The sequence below is a fragment of the Psittacula echo genome (genome assembly GCF_963264785.1).
Source record: "Psittacula echo genome assembly, chromosome: 11".
NCBI lineage: Eukaryota > Metazoa > Chordata > Aves > Psittaciformes > Psittacidae > Psittacula > Psittacula echo.
In genome coordinates this window covers 7,399,891-7,423,718 of record NC_137746.1, presented here as the reverse complement: position 1 = coordinate 7,423,718, position 23,828 = coordinate 7,399,891, and the positions used below count along the sequence as shown (strand labels likewise).

The following is a 23,828-nucleotide window of genomic DNA, read 5'->3' as shown; positions in this document are numbered from 1 at the left end:
AATTTTGCTGGGCTAAAGGTAGGGGTAAGGTCAGACAACACAGGGCTCCTGGGGTACTGCAGGGGCCATAAACCAACAGGAATGAAAGCAGGGTATATATACCCAGTTATCAAGCCCGTTTCCTTGCCAGGGCAGTTCAGTGCCCCACGACACATTCCCTTGTGCTTTATCTACAGCTCTTGAATAGAGCTTGCTACTATTTGCTTCTGGTCACTAGGACTTGGCAGCTTTTAGGATGACCTGCAGGCTGGTTTGATCCTTCCTGCAGAGGCTGTCTTGTCTAAGAAAAAAAACCCCGAAAACCAGTGTGTAAAGGAATAGATAAGAACATGTTCCCGCAGAGATGAGCCCCTGAGGTTTTAGGGTTTCATGCACTACCAGCAAGTTCATCACACTTGTGAGACGTGTCCATGCCACCAGTGTTTTAAAACCTACATTAGAGAACAGACTGCTTTTTCTTCTCTTTGGATTTGCTAAAAGGAAAGATCAAGGAACTGGAATGGAAGGCGGGGGGGAAGCCACAAGTAGGACCAGTTCCAAGAATCAGCTACTTGTCAGCTCTGCAAAACAGCTGTTAATTTATAGAGGAGAAGCGTGCAGGTTCTTTCAGAGCCATATGTCAAAGCTTTCTCACTAAGATACCTGGCTTTATTTGGCCTTCATATCATGGACCAAATTGGATTTCTCTGGTTCTGGCTAAACCGCACAAGGGTGATGTACACTGTGATTTATTGCTGTAAGTGCTCAGAATGCCTCCCACTAAATTTGTTGTGACCTTATCACACTATTAAAACCTGAAGTAAATAAGTGCACTGAGTAAAGGTCAACGACACACCAAATAAAACAAACAGGAAACAGAGGGGATAGGACCTACTCACTCACATCGCTGGCACGCTCTAGGGAATGAGATTGCTGCATGTTCTGGCAGCACAAGGGAAGAGCCCAGAGCACGCAGAGCCATACAGAGATAAGGAATGGGGGTTAACTCCCCAGAGCAGCCCCCAAACCTGCAGCCCACTGAGTGTGACAGCTCTGCTCATGCTTCTCAGCTCCAGAGGCCCCTGGCTCAGGCCCCATGAAGAACAGCATCCCTCTACTTCCAACCTAGGTTCACAGGGCTCCCTCTGCACATAGGATCACAACCCCAAAGCCACTGGAGAGGACTCCATACAAAACCATTCAGGATTACACATACTGCCAGGAGGTAACAGCCTTCAAGATGAGCCTGAAAGGAACCATACAACTTTTTTGCCTGCTTTAGCCAGCTTCCTCTTCCTAAGGGGGAAGATGCTCCCAGCCCATACTCAAAAGTACTCAAAGCAATGAGCACAAGCAGGTTCATGAGACCTTCCCCTTCTCAGACAAGATACCCTGAGCTAGAAGTTCCCCATCTCCACAGCTGCCCTGAGCCAGCTGGACCCAAAGGGCTGAACAGTACAGCAGAGGCGGGAGAGCAGAGCTGCCCATTTCTGTAGCAGACTTAAACCACCAGATAACAAATCAATAACACACCAAATTCATCCCTGTCCCCCTTTTCAGTGCACCAGTTCGCACTCCTCTCCAGACAGGGCAGGAACTTCTACAGCAATAGCTCTGTTGCCAGGAGATGCTCTAGAGAAAGAAACTTTACACTGTGGTCTGAAGGTGAGAGCCACCAGAAACAGATCTAGCTCAGAGTTTTAAACAAGGACTCAGTATTTCTGCTATAATAACTGTATTAATTTGATTTCCTATGAAAAAAAAACATATCTAGGTCATGCCCTGTATTGTCTTTCCCAAAGATTCAGACCCCATCGAACACCTGAACAAAATCAGTGCCAGGAAGCAGAGAAGCCCTTGGAGAAATAGGAGCAATGTGAAAAAATGCAGACAATGACTAACAAAAAGAAAAATAATAATTTAAATGCCTGATTTAAACAGATTCTTTGCTGTTCTGTAGGAGGAGATGCTCTCATCTCCATGTGCTCATTACAGCTAAAGAGACCAATAAAGCTTTGTGCAACTCGGCACAACAGGACACACCTGCCTCAGGGTCAGAGCTGGCTTCAGTGAGAAGCAAAAGTTAGGGGGTGGAGGCATCCTTCATTAGGGAGCATCGAAAGTGTTTGAAAACCACAAGAAAAAAGGAAGAAAAAACCCAAGCAGGCAACAATTTCTGAATAAAAACTGAAGCAAGTTTGTGCCCTGCGTTCAGCTCCATTAGAAAAGGCAGTTTTGTTCCAAAGTAAATATTCACATTTCAGGTTAACAGTGAAGTTTCTCCCCAAATATTAAACTGAGCATAAAATTCAGTATTCCAAACCACATCTCCGATTGGTACATCAGCAAAGGTGAGCGAGGGCATCAGCAGCTCCTTCTTTGTAAGTCCAACAACAGTTGTGATAAATGCGTTATTTTCATAATTGCTCCATTATAATTTAGTAACAAGCTCACATTCATTTCAAAAGTCTCACCATGAGGCATTAGCAAGCAAAATAATTAAAATTAAATTAATCTGAAACCCTACTTATGAGAATCACAGAATTATAAGGCATTAATAAAACAAAACAAGTAACACACCATGAAATTTACCTAACACCCGATTAAAAATCAGGACTTCGAGGTCAAAACAGAGCATTTTTTGTACCTAAAAGCATATAATTGCCTTTTTGTGCTGTGTGAGAGCAGATAACCTGTCACAGCGCTAAAACACCACGGGCGCTGGGCAGCCGCAGAGGGCCACCACGCCAAGGCTGGTCCCAGAGCCCAGCAGCACCAAGTCCCCTCCTCTCACCCATCCCCTCTCGCCCTCTCCCGCGTTTTCCTCCATAAACTGAGGGATGTTTCCCCACCACTCACTCACTTTCGGCAGGGCAGCTCCTTGGGAAGCTTCTCTGCAGGATGCTGCTACCTTCCACCCTCAAGGTTAAGAAATTCCTCCTCTCTGGGTGCAGGGAAGCGCCATGGCTGCTGTCTTCTCCCCACCCCGTAACCAGACCTCACCCATGCTGCTTCCCATCCCTACTAAGCCCATTACCCCCTACAACGAGGGGCAGCTGTGGGGAGAGGTGCGCAGCTCCTAATCACAAACACCTTTTCACCTGGTCTGACCTGGGTCCCATGTACTCAAACCAGGGGGTTTTAAGGAGAAAAGGCTGGTTTTAAACAATAGGCACCTGCTGTGCCTGTCTGCTTTGTGTTCATGCTCCTTCCTTGCATGGAAAAAACCACTGTTTGTTCCTTGAGGCTTCTCAGACTTTGTTGCACCATCCATTACCTTGAAGCTGCTTTATTGTTATCTGTTTTGGGGAGCACTAAGCCCCACCTTAGAGTGCTCTTTCAAATGTCCCTCCATTAGGTTGTAGCCACTTTTAAACTAAACCCCTCATAGTTCTTTTAAGCATGTGTTGAACTGCTCTTGCTGGAGGAACATGTTTTCTCGGCAGCAATGGAACTTGCATTAATGCAAATCAGCCTTTTCTGTAACACATACATGGTAACCTTAACGCGTTTCTCTAGTACATCTCAATATGTAGGTCAGAAACAGCATTAAGAAAAATGCTACAGATCAGATTCCCATCTGCCATGCCCCACAAGGAGAACTAATAGCATCATTTTATACAAGTAACTCGATCTCAGCATCCATTTTTACACTTCAGAACGTATGTCCATGTTCAAAAACATATTAAAGCAAACACTGAATTCCACCCCTGTCACTTATCTCCTGTCTCTGCCTTCCTGAATGAGTCATTAACTGCATTTCATCTGTTCGGTTCCCAAATCCTCAAATTCAGCTGAAAAAATGGAACCCCTTTGATCTCAGATTGCTGCTAATTCATTATTGATGACCCAGTCTGGAAGGAAGGGAAGAAGCTCCGTCCCCATTAGTTGTTCCACTTAGTAAGTTCTGGTGCTTCAATTATGCAAAACCCAACGCTGAGGGTGTGACTGCCTTCCACAATGTGGGTCAATGGGGGGGAACAGAAAAACTGGAATAAAGCTGGATTGAATTAGTCCAGCTGTAAATCTTTGTAATAGCATAGATGTCACCAGAGTGATGCCCAACACTGAACAATCCTGTTTGTTTTCTGAGCTGCTGCTTTGTAGAATTCCCAAGGCATCCATTAAGGGTTTCCCGGTGGAGAAGGACTCATTCTCCCTCACTCACATTTTTCTGGTCAAGTCATTAGGCTGTGTGCTGTAATGACCCTTTCTGGCCCAAGGCACTAAAAGCCTTGGAGTAATATATGAGCTGGTGAATGAGTAAGCGAGAAGGAATAATTAACACAAGTCATTTTGTTCTCTGTTTTGTAGAAGGGAAACTTCCACTTCTTTCTGAAGATGTCTGAATTATAAATGTTAGGAGTATGAGCATGAAAACAGCAACTTGCAGACATCACTGGGCCAAAGTGTGTTTTTCTACAGGGATACTCTGACAGAAGCAGGACTACGCAGCAGGGAACTCAGCTAAAAAGGCTTATACACTTACATCACCTTATATGAATAACCAGCAATCAAAATATGGATATGCCTGCACCTATGTTCAGTCACCCAGCAGGTTTTGGGGCTTAAAGAATCATTTGACTCACATTTCTCTTGGACAAAACTGTACAAACATGCAGCAAGCTCTCAGGAACCAGGGGGAAAGTGAAGATTGCAATTGGATAAGTGCTGCTCAGACAAGGACTGATTTTAAGCAGGGGACATCCCACTGAAATCAGGTGGATCAGCTCTTCAGGACATTCTGGTTCCATAATTCTCCTGAATTCACCCACATTAGCACAAAAAGAATGTAGTTGAATTTTCTGCTAGCTTTTGTCAAGTGACTGATGGGCTTTGTGCTTCAGGAAGGTATCAACACCAGTTGTCCAGGACCAGGACCAGGTCTGTCTTCTGGAGCCCATCACAGCTTTTCTTATAGGATCTTATAGGATCTCTGCTCTACTTGTCACTGGTTTTCTATAAACTTCATTCTCCTCCATACGTGTCTTCACCTCTCAAACTTGGTCAACAGATCCTGGCACTGCTGGGAAGTCTGGCTGATACACAGAGTGCAAAGGCTTAAGCTTCCTTCCTGTAGTAAACTGTGCTAAAGAAAAACACAAATATTTTGCATCAGAAATTCACATCCTTTTCTCTTCCATACAGTGAGTTCCTCATAGTGACAGAGTAAAGTCAAAGGCTTAGAGCAAATAGAGGAAACCTCTTCACACTGCATTTATTGCCAGAGTATGTCAAAGCCATCACATAAACCTCCTTGTATATTCTGGTACATTTTAAGGGCTAAACCATTAACCTCTTATATGGCCAAATGTATCAAGTTCTCCAGGCTTCCCTTGCTTTGTCCATACTTCCCTGCTGAAAACTCTTTCAAGAGGTTTCTTCAACCTGGAAATTGCAGAGTAGACAATGGCCTTTATAGACAGACAGATGCTACCTGTCCTCACAACCATCGCTTTTCCCCTCTTTGCCACATGCTGCAACCCACCCGATCTTTCTTTTGCCCTCCTGCCATTCCCAATTCTGATTCCCACCCAGATTTCCCCTTATTTCTTAAGAGAAAAACACACCCCAGACTTACACACGTTGATGAGAGCAGGATATTGTTATCTTGCTTCCTTCTCCATGCCACAGGCGAGTGGAATCCCATGGGAATCCCATGGAATCCATGGGAATCCCATGTTGAGGCCAGGAGGACCAAGACCATTGATCAAAGGCCAGTTCTTGACTTACATTTTGCACCTCCTGCTTTGCTGCATGTTCTCCTCTTGGTTTTATTTCTCACAGACACCTGGCAAAAGAAAACCCCTGCACCTCATAGGCATTTTGATCATTCATATTCAACTTCAGTGACTGCAAGTGTAATAAACAAGCACTTATTAGAATACAATCACTTCTTCTTAGGGCAGGCAGTTTTCAGGAATGAAATCACAATAATTACCTCTAAGAATATGTATGAATAACAAACATTCAGTCCTCCTGGGCTTGTTGTTTCATTCACTTGCATGGAAGCCTTCCACTATTTCCCTTGCCTTTTTTTGCCTAGCAGAGACCTTGCTTTTAATTGGATTAAATATTCAGCAGGGTTCGACCCCAAATTTGTATGTAAAGAAGCTGTATGTGGCAAGCAGCTCATCCTGGAATCCATTAAAGAGGGACTAAAATGAGATTATTCCAAGAGCTCTCCTGCATTCATAGGAAACCAGATTTACTGCTCCTGAAGAGCAGCTTTTCCAGGCCAGGGAGATGCAGGTGATAACATTGAGTCCTCCTGGTTTTCCCTCTTGTCCACAAAGCGGAACCATGCACATTTCTGAGCTCATTTCATACCTGAGAAATGGCTTCCCATGCACCGATAGCCTGTTATCCCCTTCTACACCGAGACCAATTGTACTTTAAGCACAGTGATGTGCCAACACTGCCTGTTTCTGCAGCCTCTTTCCTTCAGCCCTCCCTTTGTATGCTTTGCAGGCCCCCATGAAATTCAGCTGAGCACTAAATGGAAGCAATGGAGAATACAGTAACCTGTACAAAACAAAAACAAACCAGTCACTAAGGGGCAACTACAATAAGCACACCTCCAAGAGCCAGAAAGCAGGTTGAAAAGCAGCCTCAGCATCACCCTGCCATGAGGGGGCTGACTGCATCCCTACCACCACCCCGGCAAGCACAGCCACCCTCTCCTGAGGCTTTAATGAAACTGAGGCTCACCACATAAGCGGCATTGGGCAGATCACAGTGCCAGCTGCAGCCTGCCACCTCAGCTGCTTCTTCAGAAGAAGAAACCCCACTTTAGCAAGGTAATGAACTGGTTTTGGGGACCTGCTGTGGACCTGTTTAATGGCAAAGAACATGGGGAAAAGGACAATTCTGACTTTCTCAGCAGGGAAAAGTGACACCTTTGTAAGTCAGAGGCACACACTTTCAGGCTGTGGCTCTTTTTGAAGGGCAAGCCCTCTATCAAGACTTGCCTTGCTGGTTGCCCTCCAGGGACCTCATACAGCAGTCCCAAAAGAGGCCTTGAAGTCATCATCTCCAAACAGACAGGCTGGGATGTGCCTCCTCTGAGATAACATTCCTTCCCGGGAGGATGTACATTTGACTCCAGGACTACAAACAGAGGCCAGGGTGAAGCAGCAGCATGTTCTCCTATTTCAGGTGAAGTACAGCCTTTCAAGTTGCTCTTCAAAACAGAGCATCTTCCTTTGGACCACAGAGGCATACACAGCTTCGGCTGCTGGTAAAAGGTCTGTGCTCAGAGAGGCTGTGATTAGAGGCCAAACAAAACAGGATAAATCTGTAGTGGTTTTGAGAGCATGTTTTACTGACTGTCACACACCTTGAAGTCTTGAAAGTCTGTTGATCCCAAAAGGTTCAGGCCTCTAAACAGAAGTCACAGGAGCCAAGGCAGTTTTCTTTGAAGTCTTGCTTCTAGTTGCTGTCAAACCAAATGAGCTGAAGTTTGGCTCTCTGTAGATAAAGGTCTTACATCTGCACTATGCCAGAAGAGCTCCCAGAGCACAGAGTAGTTCTTCTGTGCCATGCAGATTCCTGTAAGAGTTAATCACTATAAAGGTCTTTGGGTGAAGGACATTAAAGTCGTCAAGCCCCATTTTTTCTTACACACTCCACATCAAGCTAGTTCGTTTTTTCCCTAAGGGTGAACAGACCATTAGCATGGCTCAGTTCTGAAGTAGAAACTTAGCTGATATAAATGAACAGAACTCTGACCCATATTCCTAATTCACACCTTCTTGCCAACGCAGGGTTAGATGTTTGGTGGTGAAGCACAACCAAGATAACTACAGTTAACTATAAAAGCCTTGGCTTCAACAAGGTTAAGGACTCATCAACTTACCTTCATTGTGATGTCCTCATTCCAAAACTAGAAGAGGAAATAGGCTTTCATTTCAGTATCCTGGAGTTTTTCCACCCTCCATATGAACCCAGAAGCATTTTATAGGAGCCTGTGACTTCTGTCATCTGCCAACTCATTTTCCCTGGTGCATTGGCATAGAAGCATGCTGGGCAAAAGCAAAAACCAACCCAGCAAAAACCAGTGACCATGTTTGGATCTAACCTAGTTTGGGAATCGATGGGATGCAGGGGAATCTGAACTGGCTACTCAGTTCTGGCTGTGTGGAAAAAAAACTGGCTTCTTTTTAAGCTTATTTATGTACAGATCAAACAAACAGACTTCCAAGTGCTTTCATTTAACTTTGATGCCAAACTTTGATGTCTTCACCATTTGCAGTAATCATTTTTATGTGCATTTAGTATTATTTTTTAAGTATAAAATGCCACACATAAGACCAACTTCATTTGAAATACGCAGCATTTTTGCTATTTGAAAACTGTGTGGTTTTAATTTGTTTCTTATCAGCAGAACACTTCTGGGGCAAAGAGAGCATCAAGTTTAGAATGCCTTTCAGATGACTTAAATTCACATTTTATGTTTGTATTCAAAAGAGCTGGCTAATAGAAGGGTGCTGACATCTTTTCACACACTTTCTTTGGCATGTGTTATATGCAAAGTAATGGTTACTTCTCAAATGTTTGGTGCTCTGCTCCATGATGAGTACCCAAAGGTGACATTTCCACACCGTTTAATACACTTGGATCATTGCTCAAAAGCCTTGTGCCCAAGCTGGGGAGGAGAGGTACCCCAGCCTCTCAGGACTAGGATTTAGTTGATGATATATCAACCCTTTGCTTTAGATGCAAATATCTACCTTTGTGTGCTTGAAAGCCCCATTTCCCCCCCAAAAACAAAGTAAAGGAGCATTTCTCATCCTAGCTCTGTATTTCTGTCAGGCTTTTTCCTCAAGAACATAGGAAGCCAGAGATAAGAGTGCAGCTTTTAATCAAAAGGGGCCTGAATGATTTCTATTGCATTTAATAACCACTTCATCATCGTCACTAGATGAAAGTTCTGTATTGGATTCCATAGCTGACAACAGTGGTGAGGTAGAGGATACTCTTCAATTAGGAAGTGATACCTCTCTCCTTTTAAAACCGATGGAGGAGTACAGTATCTGAAGTTACTTTTTCACTGCTGAACACTCTGGCTAGCTTTAATCTAGGTAGCTCAGAGGCTTACAGCAATCTAGTACCAATAGGATGGAGCTCAGTTTCTATCGCTGTATTTAACAGAATTAGGGTCAGAGTGATGCCATAGCCATAACGACCAGAAATCTTCCAAGATTCTGTTAAGAAGACAGTACTAGATGGCTAAGGAAGCTGGGAATCATTCCCAGCAGGCATCTGCTAGACAGAAACTGAGTTAACTCAGTACTTAGGATTCATGTAAGAGATGACCCCTAGGCTTCCAAAACCAAAAGTAGCCTTTTTAAGTTGGGATTCCTGCCATGCTACTCCTGTTTAGAGCACAGCTAACCTTCATCTCACTGAATCAAGAGCACATCTTGAAGCAGGAAGGATTACCGCTCTGCTCCTGACATAGCCACATATATTCCAAACATTTTCTTTGTGTTTGCGTATATACACTTACAGCCCTAAACCTCCCCATGGGCCTGACTACTCTGAGAACTTAATGTACACACAAACTGCTTATGTTCCTCAGTTGAAACTACTGGAGCCAACCTGGACCAGCTGCGCAAACAAGCCAGCAGAACGTCACCACACACATATGAGAAGTCCTCACCGAGCATCTCATGAAGAGTTTGAAACACTCTGGAAGCATCAATTCTTCCATCGCTTTGGTTTACAGAAGCAGTTGAACAGCTCAGACAGGGGTCAGCAGAGATGCAAGCTCTGACACTATCCCTGCTAAAGCTACCACAAGGACAGACAAGAGCTACAAATTAAGTGAGGAAAAGGAGGGAACTCAGATATATTAGATTATATATTATTATATATTATATATTATATTAGAACATAATTACAGAGCCAACTTCCATGCGGATGTTAGCACCGCATTTTTCCAGAAAGAAACCATTTATGCCATTATCCAAGAGGACAGAGGAGAGAGGAGAAAGTTTTCCTCTCGAAGGCAGCTGAAGGAGGAAAGCACTGAGAAGCAATCATTAGTAAAATAATTGGCTGCCTGCTTTGCACAGTTGCCACAAAATGTTTACGCTGTCAGTGCCATGAATGTGTTGGCTTGCCAAAGGCACAGCTGTGCCAAGGAACTGTCTGCTGCTGGGGCTGCTGTGGCATTTCACCTTGTAGGTACATGATGCACTCCTGGGTCATCATCCCGATTCCCCTGCTATCCCATGAACCATTGGGAAACTTTATTATTAGCCTCCTTCTGAAACCAGGAATGCCATAATTGCTATCAGAAACAAGTAGAACACTCAAATCCTACTTTTGATAAACAAAGACACTGAGCTGTCTGATAAAGGATGTGAATTAAGTGGGTCTTAAAAAAGCAGTAATAAATTGGAAGCTTCCATGTCAAAGAATAAGCCTGTTGTTTGTTAATGCTGTAGATAGAAAGAAACACTGATGTCTTACATTCAAGGACGATGATACTGAGTTTACTGCTCTGTCCTGTAGTGGAGTAGAAGTATTATTTAATGGAAGTATTTTTGTTGCTTTTCTCTCCTCATTTTCCAACTAACTTTAACAACATACACCTTGAAGAATGAAGGATGTCTTTGCTTTGTACCAAAGAGGATGGACATTGAAAAGAGCTCCTAAGAGACCCAAAAGTGGTTAACTGAGCACCGGCTCACTTATCAGCAAGCAATCATATTAAAGAAAGATATGGGCTAGGAAGGAAAGACATGCACCACACAGTAACTTATTCATATATTCCGTGTGTAAAGTAAGCTTCTAAGAGCACAATCCTGAAAGATGCTGCAGGCTCCCTGCAAGTTACTGCTGCTCTCAGTTCTGGTGGTGTGGAGGATACTCAGCACACTGCAGGATTTAATTCTGAGGGCTAACTGATCCAAAAGCCAAACTGTTAAATTAATAAAAGCCCTGCATGCTAGATCAGGACATGATTAGATTGCCTGTGCTGCAGAGAGATTATCAAGTGAATAAATCTAGCATGTGATAGATAAAACAAATACCTATTAAAAATACAAATCTCTCAACACTAGGAAGAGATGCATTCCCAGTACAGACTCTGAAAGCCTTCAAAAAGACAGGCGTATCCAGTATCAGAACAGATGGAGATGAACAATAATTGCTTTTCAAGCATCCATCCCCACAGAAGTAGTGAGCACAGGCCCCCTAAAGAGACAGATAATAAAAGTGAAAGAAAAATGAAGAGTATCTTTGAAACACTTAGGATTAGATGAGAATAGGTGGGAATCTCAGCTTTCAAATGTGACATAGTACAGACAAACCCAGACATTTCTAGCTGCTTAGCTGATGGTTTAGTTGCTATTGCCTTGATCTTGGATAGAAATTTTCACTGAGTTTTTGTAGGTAAGAGAGGTTTCATTGCACCAGACTTCTGACCCTTAATCTTGGCTCCAGTCAGCCCAAGGTAAATCCAGGTCATTTTGTCCCTTCCTTTCCCTGACTTTAGAAATCACTTTCCCCTTACAGGCACCAAAGTTCCAGTTGATTCACACTCAGATTTCTCCAGGTGTATCTCTGTCATTTTACGTTTACCTAAGGCCCTGGGCACACTCAGGATGAAACTTAGCAACAGTGCTATTGAAGAGGTTGCCATCAATAGGGCTCTTGGGTGGCCTCTCCAATTCACATGGCCAGGGCAGAAAGCTAAGGCTCTGTCAGTTATGATATAGCGCATTGGCAAAAGGCATTTAGTTGCTGCAAGGGAAACTACCACAGGGCAGATGTCCCACCTCCGTTCTACACCACAGTGGGGTTCAGCTATATCACCTTTCTGGTGAAAACTTCACTGATGTGCAGCCCTGCCAAGAATTTTTCAGTACATTCCACTGTACTGGAATGATTCAGGGAATTCAAACTCCAGAAGAGAGGGCAGCAGGATGAGACTCATTATTAATGATTTAATCAGCCATTTGGGGGGGTTTCTGGGTTGGTGCCAACTCCACCTTCAGAGTTTTAGGACACACACTGTGTGACAGGAAGTAGGGCTTCTGTACACTCTCTCAAGCTGTTCCACTACACCTGATTTATAGCATGACACCGCTTGTTCTAGCCCATAACCTTGAGCTTGTAAACTATACAGGGGAAAATTTACTGAGTTCATCTTGAGGCACTATTGGGCACTATTTTAAGTGGGAAAAAAAAGAAGGCAAGTAATCAGGGGCAGCTTGAAGAGTTGGTTTTGAACATCAATCCTTTTATGGCCCAGTGCAGTGCACCTCACAGTCCACTCTGTTTTCACTTAATTAAGGTTTTAATTTACATGGCCAGCATACAGTAAAGGCCCATGTTTGTCTTGCTCTGGAGGAGATAATCAATAGAAGAGGTGTAGACACATTTCACTGCTTGTTAGCTGCATACCCTGATGGAGTTTACCATAATAGCATGTACAAATGCCTTTACTCCACTCTTAGCTAGCCTGTTTGATTAATAACAGAAGCCAGAAAACCATTTTGCAACTTTTCTATTAGGAAAGACAATTATAATCCACACAGCAGAACAATTGCCTAGTGGTAAAGGGGTCCTCATTAGTGTACACAGGAAAGCAACAAGAGCTGGGACACAGCTGCCACAGGTACTTACTGCAGTTCTGATGAGCAGCCTAAAAAGGACTTCGTTTTTGCATGATCAGGCTGAATATGAGCCAACATGCTCTCATCACAGTTATAGCAAACTGCATACTTGGCTCCACTAAAAGCATGGCCAGACAACCAAGGGAAGTTATCTCCCTTTCATCGGTGCTGCTGAAGCTGTACCAGGAACATTGAGTCTGGTTTTAGGTTCCCTACTGCAACAGAGACAGGGAAACTAGAGAGGACAGGATGAGGGCTAGAGAACGAGATCTGTGAGGACAGGTTGAAGCTGGGCTTGTTCATCCTGCCAAAAAGGTTATTAGGGTGATATGAGAGCAACAGGAGACTTACAGTGGGATAGTCAACCACTTCTCAGTAGCACCAGGCAACAGAATGAAGGATGAGGATGACCAGAGCTTGGGAGGCTCAGGCTGGGCTTTGTAAGAGGTTCTCAGGGAGAGTAGCATAGCACTAGTACAGGCTACCAGAGGCGTAGCTGGATTTCCAACAGAGACTTGATGCAGTGTTAATAATGGTCCTAAATCCAAGCTGATTTAAAATAAGGGTATTACATGAACACAAATATGGTTTAAGCCTCCATTTCATTATATTTTGAGGAAAAAAAAGGGAGTGAATCGAGGTCCATATATAAAAAATTCATTTTACCACACAAAACTCCTACACAATACACAGAAGTAGCACCCACAGAGGCAGCAGTTATTCAGATGCTTTGCCCCACACGCTTAGTTTCAAGAATGCTCTGTTCAAGTGTATCACACAGACATTCAGCCTAATTTCCTCAGCTAGTATCTGAGGTGGATGCCTAATTTGCCAAATACAAAGTTACACTCTCCTTGGCATGTTCTCTTCAATGGCAGTCTGCCCTCTCTATTAGCATATAACTTCCCTGAAACAAGAAGAGAGTGTTGGTGTTACAGAGCAAATACAAAATTATCTCTGCATTTGCTGACTACTCCCAAGAGAGATCTTGTTCCTTACTTCAGCCTAGTACTCAGAAGTCAGTTCCTGAAACTCTTCTCTCAAGTAGCCCTAGGTAGGGCTCCAGCAAACACTAACTTGTGTGATTGTTATTGCTGTTACAGTCTCGTTTGTTTAGTAACTATTTTAACTTACATGGCTGAAGTGCAGCTGGACAGATGTCACTCAGCAATAACTGCTTGTTCTTTGAAAAGCTTGAAATAGGGGCATTTCCAACAGGACTGTATGGTGAAGAATGTCACACTTTGTTCCTATGGTTCATTGAGGATATTAGGAGCAACAGTATTTCTATTTAAAGGAGAATTTTGTTTGCAAACAACTTTTCAGCATCCCAGCAGTGTGCTTTCATAGGGACTGGCAGAAAGCAAACAGTGATTCCTGTTGTTCTTCACTCCAGTGACTGAAGTATTGCCCAAGCAACTCTGCAATGCGGTGGCAGCACTGTTACACACCTTCCATTTGTGCAAACAAGAGTAATGGGAAGATTTGTGCTGTGTGACCTTGGTCTAGACAAGTTCATGCCATGTACAGTGACACAGCTGAAGCACTGGGCAGAAGCCCTAATGCAGTCCACCTCACAACAGCAGTTCCCAGTACAGACCTGAGCAGGTCCAGTCACTATCCCATTTACCTTCCATGTTTGTCAAGAGGCTGATGACCACTTTATAACGCTATTCCTGAGTCTTTCTTTACCTTTGATGAACCACCTCCCCAGTAACTGCCCAGGAGTTTTAAAAAGGAAGAAAAAATGATCAAAACATCCAAAAAGCCATCAGGCTGACAGAAGTACTTCAGCTTTCTCACTGGATACTTTAAGATGCTTGTGAAAACCTGCTGTTGGGCTTGTTAACTTTTCCTCAATTAAACCTCCCATTGCTGAGCACAGCTCACAGTGCTGCTCTCTTCAGATTTCCCTGAAGCCTTACTACACCTTCAGGCATACTTGTTCCTTCTCCAGCTTCTGACATCAGCACATACATACATGAGTAGTGAGTTTACAGTGCCCCCAAACGTCACTCACAAAATCAGCATCAACTAGAAGGTGCCACTCTCCCTCCCTCCTGGTGATGGCTCATTTAAGAATGTTCCTTTATTGGAGGGTCACAGTAATAAATTATCATCTGCTAAAGACTTGTTGAAGTTAGCATGGCATTTTCTGCCTGAATCTGTATCAAATACTTAACTGAAGTGTAGATGTATCACTTGGCAAGAAAGCATAGCAGAATCGAACCCCTCAAATTTTATTTATATATAGAACTTGACAGTATAAAGTTTTATCTCTAGATCTTACTGAATTTTAGAAAGGTTCAGACAGGTTTTTATAGCAATGTTTTGATACTTCTATCACAGAAATCACTTCAGACACCAGTGGCAGGCAGAATAAGCCAGCTGAAGCCCCTCATGTCACCAAGTCTCCCATCTTTGTATGTTACTGACATGACCATGGAGCTTCCTTGGCCAGCATCATAAGAATCCATGATAGGTGATGCTTAAGAAGGCAGAAAGGGGTACTAAGGAGTAAGAGGAATGTTGAAAAGCATGTCTCGGTCTTCCCACTTAGTATTTTGAGAAAGAAAACACAAATGCTTTGCTTGCTTTTTGCCTGAAAATTTTAAAAGCCAGGTCTGTTTATCTAAAGGAGCGTCAGAGCCACTTGCTGCACAGCAAACAAGCTGGAAAAGACATCAGTGGCATTCTCACTTCTCTCCCCATCTGCAGATTCATAACCATAAGGACACAACCTTGTCTTGGAGGTCCAGAAGGGACCAAAGCAAAACATACAGCATGCAGGAGAAACAAGCCCTGGAATAAAATACCTAGAAGCCAGATTTTACATGCTTAGATAACAAGTGCTTATTAAGCTTGGCTTATTTTGCAATTCCTTAGTCTTCTCCCAGATGATTGACTCCAAAAAAAGATTAAGTCATTTAAGTTTGCTACAACTTGTAAGAGATTCAGTATGACAAAAGAGTTTAACAGCAGCCGGCAGAGCAAAGCAGAGCTGTTTATCACAGCACAACAGAAACAGTTCTTCAATCCCCCATCAGGGACTGCAGAGATAGTTTTATCAGGAACATATCTTTCAGAAAAAAGTTACTAAGTCGGAGGTTTAAAGCAGCTAATGTGTCTGGAAATGCACTGCAGAAAACCAGACTGCAAGCAAGCACCCATTAACAATCCTGAGCTATGCATGTACTGCTTGTGTAACTTCATAATCACTCTTTAACATCATGAGACCTTTTCTCTGGTAGCCAAAAGAAACAGCTGTATACCACCTTCATTAAGACACAAAGATAATATGTCTCCTTACAGGAACTGTCCCAGTGTCATCATTCAAGTACTGCTCAAAGAAAACACCTGTAAGAAAAGCTACCACTGGTTGGTGTGGTAAAAGTACCCAAATTTAAGCAATTTATCTGACATTCTAACGTTCCCAGAATGGAAAAGCAAGGTCTAAATATCAGACATTTACATAAACAAGCAACTACTCATTCTTCTTATGCTGGTGTCATTTTATGCTGATGTTTTTATCCTGATGATCTCTGGCCATCTCAGTTGAAAATGTGACTGAGTGAAATGAGATTCCCCCCTAATGATGTCAGTCTTTTTCTCTTCAAAAGAGTAATGATAAAAATTGAATTGTTTTCAGAGTCTGGATTTGTATATTCAACAAACCATTCCATATTAAATCCATGACGCATCTTACTTGCCTCAACATTACAAAAGCAATTTGTTTCCAAAGCAGAACCATTAGTTCACTCTTCAGCAAGACAAGCTCTTCTCCATACCGTGCCTGTTGCCCACACCAAGTTTCCAGACAACAACCTGAACCCCATGCACATACCAGACTGTTAAAGCCATGGTCAGAATCAAGAACAGTTTCAACACTGAGTTTTCACTGCCACTTCCATCTCTGGCAAACTAAACATTGCCACCTACCGACTGACAAAACCTGAACTTTAAATGGGTTTTTATTCCCCACTCCCAGACACAATGCCCAAGATGCACAACAGACTCTAAGAAAAAAGCATGACAGCCCAGATAAAGAAACCATAAACTGAGGCCTGATAATCTCAACTATTATTGTTACTTGTTTTGTTCCATTGTTGTAGCTACTTTGTCAAATTTTAGCAGTTTTAGTGTAAGTCTTGATCTTGCAAAATGACTGTCAATCACTGATTTTTACAATAAAACACCCAACCATACATAACCAAGACAGCTGCATGAATGTAGGACAAACACAGCTCCTGTCAAGCTTTATAACCGCACTGTATACTCTAGATCTGATAGTCCAAGATAGAGCTTGAATGCTCTGGTTCAAATAACTCAGAAAAAGTAACATCTTTTGCTGCTTTTCCAAGACTTTTCCATACCTATGGTTTAACAAATAAGAACAAAAACCTATGACCACTCTGGCATCATCCAGCTCCAGCAGCACCAAAGGTATCACTAAACCATTATTTTAATTATTCTTTTACATAATTACATTATCAAACAAGAAATACCTAGATAGTCACAAAAGTTTGTCACAGTGTATTAACAAGAGTTCTACTCCGCAGCTGCTGCACGTATTCTTTGGCTTGGTCAAACCCAGTCTTTGGTGGCTCTGGAGGAGGAGGGGGACCTTCCACCAGCTTCACAAAGTAATGGCACCTGACGATTTTCATGATGCCAAACATGCCTTTGGCATGGTAACGAATCCGCTTCGTATAGCGGCCTCTGCCCGTCGTTGACTCAGCTGAAAGAAAACGGCAGGAGGGAGAGAGAAGAGTGTTCAGTGACTCAACTGCTACACATCTGCAAGGAAAACACTGTCTTGCCAGTGTATTTTTCATGGCTGCATATGAAAAGTTAATTCTACTCAGGATTTCCTCCTCCATCTTTCTTCTAATACAGTTAGGAGATTACTGCTATAGAGGAACCTGTGAGTTGAATTAACTCTCTTCAGGAGCACCAAAAATGTGAATTTAGAAAGCATGCATGCAAAGATGAGTATGTAGTAAAGGAAAAATACAAAGGAAACCACACTGAGCACTGACTGGGTTATATAGCTCTTCTGAAGGTGGTATTAATTCCACTGCTTTTCAGCAATTTGTCTCATGAATTCCTGCAGAAGCCTTACAGAATTCATTTCTCTCCTTTCTCCCTTTATTGCATTCATCATGAGTATTTTCATTATCTACACATCCAGTCCTGCACTAGCAGATACACCTTCTTATGGCAGAGGCCTGGAAGACTCCAAAGATTTCTAATCAAATCTGCTCTCCAATCCAGGTTATACTTGAAGCTTATGAGGTCAGCTTAATAACATTTATGCCATATTTGGAAAGATGGAATTTTTCTCCCCTTTGGACTAAAACCACAAACTTATCCTGTAGTCATCTAGAGCAAAGCCTTCTTATAAGGAAATCTACTGTCAATATTCATTTACACTGTTTCAAACAGAAGTTTAGGTTCTGATCCTGCAAATCTAGTAGTACTAAGCCATGGGCAAAGCTTCCCCAGCATCTACATCTACTGGCAACAATAAAAAGTAGTAACTCTTTGCTTCTTGTTGTCTAGTCTTTCAGGATCATGTCAATCATCTTCCTCTTCAGGACTTTCTGTTCACACAGAGAGCAGAAATTCAACTCTAAGATGAATGTCTTAAAAAAAATGCACCCAGGCGTCAGAAGAACACCAGTCAGACACCAACTGTAAAAAAGTGATGGTTGAAGGCTCAACCACCACACTAACTTCTGTACATGTGCCTTTCATGTTTTGGTAAAGCCAAGTGTACCAGAAACTATCCTCTAGCACTTCAGCTGATTTAAAGCAACAAAACCTCACTTGAAAGAACAGGGGGAAAAAAAGTACCTATATGTAAATTTGATTTGAATTCCACGTTGTGCTTTTTTACTGCTAATTCCTGCGCTTCTAACAGAACCTGTAACAAAAGGAAAAGAAATGGAAATGCTGAGTAGGAATTTAAGCAAAGCTATTTCTTATCTCCAGATAACACGGAACAAATTGCAAACTTGTAGAATACTTTTTCTGTAACTGACTTAGAGATCTATATTGTTAAAAGATAAACATCTTGCACATAAATATGTTCTTTGCATACAAACTGAAAAAGGTGCAGTACAATTTTATTGCATTTTTGGGGAGGAAAGGGAGTGGAAAAGATGGTTTTCACCAGCCTTCCATCCATGGACCTTTGTCTAATTACACATCAGACTGAAACAAATTCCACAACGGGCAAAATGAGCTTAGGCCATTCAACATTTTCGGCTAATACAGAATCCTACTTGGTCATTATGATGCCAGAAATCAATGCTTTGGCCAAGAAAATGAGTAATTTGAGCCTCCTAGTAACTACAGTCTATGAAGAGCTTTCATGCCTTTACAGAACGTGATGGTTATCTTTCATCTCTCACAACTTTAAGAACCAAAGCACATACATGGAGCAACTGTTAGTGCAAGGATTCTGCATTGTTTACCATAAACTTAACACCAAGCATTGTTAGAGAGGTACCCAGTGGTTTATTATTGTTTTATTATTATTACAAGTTAAACCGGCAGCACAAGGGACCTCAGCATATTCCTAAGTCACAACATTACATGACTGCTACAAAAGCATTGTCTGACTGTGCTCCCAACGGGCTTAATAGAACAGAAAAACACAGAAACAGAAACAGAAACATCTCCAAACTTCTGGTGATGGGTATTGATTTGACAGTTTTCTTGAAACTAGGAATGTTAAAGAATCCTACTGCATACCTCTTTGATCACCTTAGCTCCCTTTTTATCATTGAATTCCAGCTGAGCCAGAGCCTGATCAATGGACATCCCTTTTATCTGCAATCAAAGTGTTAAAGTTACCTTCTGCAATTACAAACATTTCCCTTCTCTTATTCAGAAGACAGTATTGAAATTATTTTGTGATTATAAAAAGCAAATCAAAGAGTTTCTCTAATTACAATTTCTTCAATGTAATATCTTAAATACAGAACTTCTAAGCTAAATATTCAATAAATCTTGATAAGACATTTAATTATCTTTTCTTTAAAGAGAAAACCAGTCCATTACTATCCTTCAAAGCTCCCCTTGCCAGCTACTACTAGGCAGAAGCAAACACAAAAATGCTTCCACAGTGCATGATCTGCACCTGATCCTGGGTACACATTTGAGAGTGTAGTAGGATAAAGCAGCTAAACCAAACTACACACAGCCGCTCGCCTGCACAAATGCATGTTCTTCCCCAGGACTCTATTACAAGGATGCTGATTAGACTGTGCCTGAACAAGGCTGTTAAGGCAAATACAGCACTTAAATTTGGTGTTCTAACAAATACAGTACAAAGCACTTCTTGCTTACCAGTTTTGCCAGGTACCACATCTTATCTTTGCTGTATTTTATCTCCCTCCGACAGTGATATATTTCCTAGGTGCAAAAAAAGAAGTGGGAGGATCAGTAATTTTGCTGTGAAAACAAGAATGAAGAATATAAGTCCTATAGATGTTCTTACTAAGAATAGAATAAGATGACTTCTCCTACTATACCATGAATATCCCAAATCAGGCATACTTTTGAAGCTGAAAGCATTAAAAAAAGAGAAGCAGCTAGACAATCACAAACTTCTTTTCATCATCTCTTCACTTCCTCCTCCCCACATTTTGAAGCAGTCTAGGACTGACATGCCCATTCAGTCTTACAAATACTACTCCTGCTGTCAAGTCAACTTACTGGAACAGCAACTAAACAATATTCCAGAGTGAACTTCATTAGCTCTTCAGAAGTGAAGAGGGTTTTAAGTCTGACTGGCATGAAGAGCTGTCTCAAAGACCCAGTTAACATTATTACTGTACTAACAGGGATTAAAACTAGCAAGTTTTAACATCAATATTTTTTTTTTTAAAGAGGTGGCATTTGTTATGAACAGGTTAAAAACTGGTTTAATAACAGAGTTGGTTGATAGCAGCGTTTTCATAAACACTGTATTAGCCAGCACAATATTTCCATGTCCTAGGCCATAATGTCCACAGAAGCGATAAATGCTTAAGGCCCAGAAAAGCACATGTCCAAAAACCCCCAATCCTTTTGAGATGCAAACACTTTGCAGCCTAACAGAGGCCACAGCACATTAATTCCTAATGAAGAACAATGACAAAAATGCAATTTCAAAGTATCAGTTCTTGAGAGTGAGAAAATACTGAAGAATAAACCTAAAATTCTCCCAGGTTGTGCTATAGAGAAAGCAGCACTGGTTAATCCCTTCAGTCATCAAACACAGGACACTCAAGTTTTCAAGCACAACTTAAGAGGCTTGCTCCTGTTCACAGGTAACTGTACTTCCCAGGGACAGGGAGAAACAGGCATAAACCTGCTGTTATCAAAACCCAACCTATTATGACTGTATTGAAAAAATCTGACCAGGTTATGTATGCTGACTTTACCAAAAGTTGTCTTGAACAGCAGCAGAAGACCCTACACTGAGCATACAGGTAACAAAAGGATGTTTAGATTCTTTGCTGCAGTTTATGGCTTAGTAAAACACAAGTTATTGTGCACCAGACTGAAGAAACAACCCCACTGACAGCCTACATAAAACAGTTTCCTAAGAAAAACACCTCAATAACATGCCACATCTGACTCACACATCCCTCCCCACAGAACTTTAGAACCTCTCAGTACATACTGAATGTTTTGAGCAATGGCTACGACAGAAAACATCTGAAGAGCTTAATTAAAGGGGAGAACACAGCAACAGGCAATGCATTTTATATTCTGAGGTCCGATAACGCAGAGAAATTAAGAAGTGAAAAGAGCACGTCCTCTGTTGTACCTACATCAAAGGCACCACTAGTTCCACTACTCAAGGAAAGTTACATTTATATCTTTGTGCACAGAAGCAACAATACAGTGACATTCCTCCCTAGTTACTTACTGTCACTACAAACAGTGTATAATGACGCATCCTTGGTAACTTCTACCTCCTTGTAGTTCAGACTTCTACACAGAGTGAAGCCTCAGCAGTCTGCATCACATACTTGCAACGTGAAGCTTCAATATAATTTTGAAATAAGAAACATACAAATTGATGTTTTTACAATACAAGTGTGTCAAAATAACTAAAATCTTAAATAACAGATGAATAAACTATCAAATCAATGTCTTGTGGAGTCACTCAGAGACAGAGACAATCACAATCTAATCAGAAGCTGCCAAACACAAACAGGTAAGTAAATTCCCTGGGACATCCTTACAGCTGGTCTGCGAGGTTCTCCAGGCAGTTGTGGAGGGTAAACAATCCTGTTCTTTTTCTCCCACTTTCCAATTTGCTGCAGAGCTGTGCATGATGTATGGATGCATGACAGAGGAAAAAGGCTACTGGCTGCTAGCCACCTGCAAGACAAGACCACAGTGTTTGCTGCTGAACATCAGGGCTCTTTGTCCCTATCCAGTTTATCTGTAAACTTGTGAACTTACCTGTCCTGACAAAGAGAACTGACACATCTGAGTACTCACAAAATAAAGCTGTTCAAGTCCTCTATAGCTTACATTGAAAGGATGTACATTACTTTAATTCAGTAAGAAGCCTCAGGCTTCCTAAAGCAAACCATGATAGTGGTTTGGTAACTGACAGGCACAAAGCATGAGGTTCCACATTCAGTGTCCCAGGACTGTCACACAAGGATGTAGTCACCTCTTTGTTCTTATGAAGAGCTTATTACTCCCACAAACCATTTACTTCTTTCCAAGACTATCCAGTACACATTTACCTTTTACCTACAACATTTTGGCAGTAAACAGTTCATTTTTCAACTGTGGACTGAGTATCCACGAAATAATATAAGTTCATAAACCTTCTGAAATTTGAAAGGAAAGATAATCTAAACTACTTTCCAAATGCAATCACATCAATGTAAGCCAGTGACAGCAAAAACCTCCAGTTCCGAGCCGCTCACCTCAAATTCAGAAGAAAAACCAAGCTCTATTTTGCCCTCTGCTGACCAGATGAAGCAGTACAGGGCAGCCACTCCTCACTACAAGAAACAGGAGCTCAAGACCAGATATTGCGAATTTGACTAAGGCTTGAACAGCTTTGTGTACATATTGATCAGTTTCAAAAGGCCGTTGTACACCTTAAAGGTTTCACACATCCTATCAGTAGGGAGTAGCAGAATATACAGATTTAAATGTTACAGAATATTTTTCCAAATATTTAACAAAAGCAATTTATTTGCTTAATACTTAAATTTTTTCCCTCATCAGGACAATAATTTATCATAACCAGACACGTTATCATGCACTAATACAGGGAAATATTTGACAAGCACATGAACATTATTTTGCCATTGAACAACTTAATCACTAATGAACTTCTGGTATTAACAGAACATTAATACATTTAACAAACTAAAGAATCATGCATTCCCCCCAACCTTAAGGTAATCCAACCTCATATGAAAAGCAACTCTATCATAACGTTAGAACAGGACACAAACACTTGTAAGCAAATGGTGACAAGCAACAAACAAAACCACATTAAAGATGGGCAAATAATGGGAACAGGAAATAAAGCTTTCTAGAAAGCATCATGCATAAGCAACAAGTGGGACATACACAGACTAGAAGAACTGAGTAAAACAACATCAGCACGTAACTGTTCAAATGCAAGTCAGTAAAGCACAGGAAACAGACACCCATTTCTTCTTCCTTCAGTGACACATTTGGAGTCAGGGATACAGCCAGAATCAACCAATGCTCCCCCAGCACCACTCTGCCACTCCTCCAGAGTGACCAGAAAGACCAGCAATTACAGAAAAGCAAAGACTAGGGAGAACGCAGAGAGAAGCAACATGCACTACATTCCTCTGACCTGCACCGGACACCACACCATGTCACAAGCACATAGAAAGACACTACAGGGTCACGGAGCGGCCTATTCCCCGCAGCTCCAGGATCACGTCAGCGACACACTCACCTCTCCGGCCGCACCCAACCGAGCAGACCGCGCACACAGGCGTTACCTATAAGAAATCAGCATAGGTATAGGCGACGAATGAGCAGGCGAAACCTTCCTGACACCAGCGCTCTGTCCCGGCCCCTCACACTTACCCGCGCCTGCAGCCCACCGCGCCGCCATCTTCCCGGCCTCGCTTCACGACAGTCGTACGCGCGGCGAGGTGCGTTGTTTTGCGACGGCGTGCGGAGCGCTTGGCGGCAGCGCTCGTGCGG

At 42.1% G+C, this 23,828-nt stretch overlaps 1 protein-coding gene across 11 annotated transcripts; it reads right to left on the bottom strand.

Moving 5' to 3' along the window:
• Window positions 1–2,872: 2,872 nt before the first annotated feature.
• MRPL22 (mitochondrial ribosomal protein L22) lies at window positions 2,873–23,748 on the bottom strand. Of its 11 annotated transcripts, none has more exons than XR_013957816.1 (11): window positions 23,709–23,746; window positions 23,575–23,620; window positions 21,854–21,992; window positions 19,965–20,030; window positions 19,368–19,445; window positions 18,465–18,534; window positions 17,114–17,346; window positions 6,691–7,513; window positions 6,310–6,504; window positions 5,561–5,770; window positions 2,873–5,068 (listed from the first exon to the last, which is right to left on the bottom strand). XR_013957816.1 is itself a non-coding variant. In XM_080627389.1 (9 exons), the coding sequence occupies exons 5-9, from the start codon at window positions 21,562–21,564 to the stop codon at window positions 17,135–17,137; spliced, it is 456 nt and encodes a 151-aa protein (XP_080483515.1). In that variant the 5' UTR covers window positions 21,565–21,650; window positions 21,854–21,992; window positions 22,556–22,751; window positions 23,470–23,620; window positions 23,709–23,748; the 3' UTR covers window positions 17,053–17,134. The 11 variants fall into 11 exon arrangements, 8 of the variants coding, with proteins under 8 accessions (XP_080483514.1, XP_080483515.1, XP_080483516.1 ...); XR_013957817.1 differs by having other exon boundaries at window positions 2,873–5,063; XR_013957818.1 differs by lacking the exon at window positions 6,310–6,504.
• Between the last annotated feature and the right edge of the window lie 80 nt (window positions 23,749–23,828).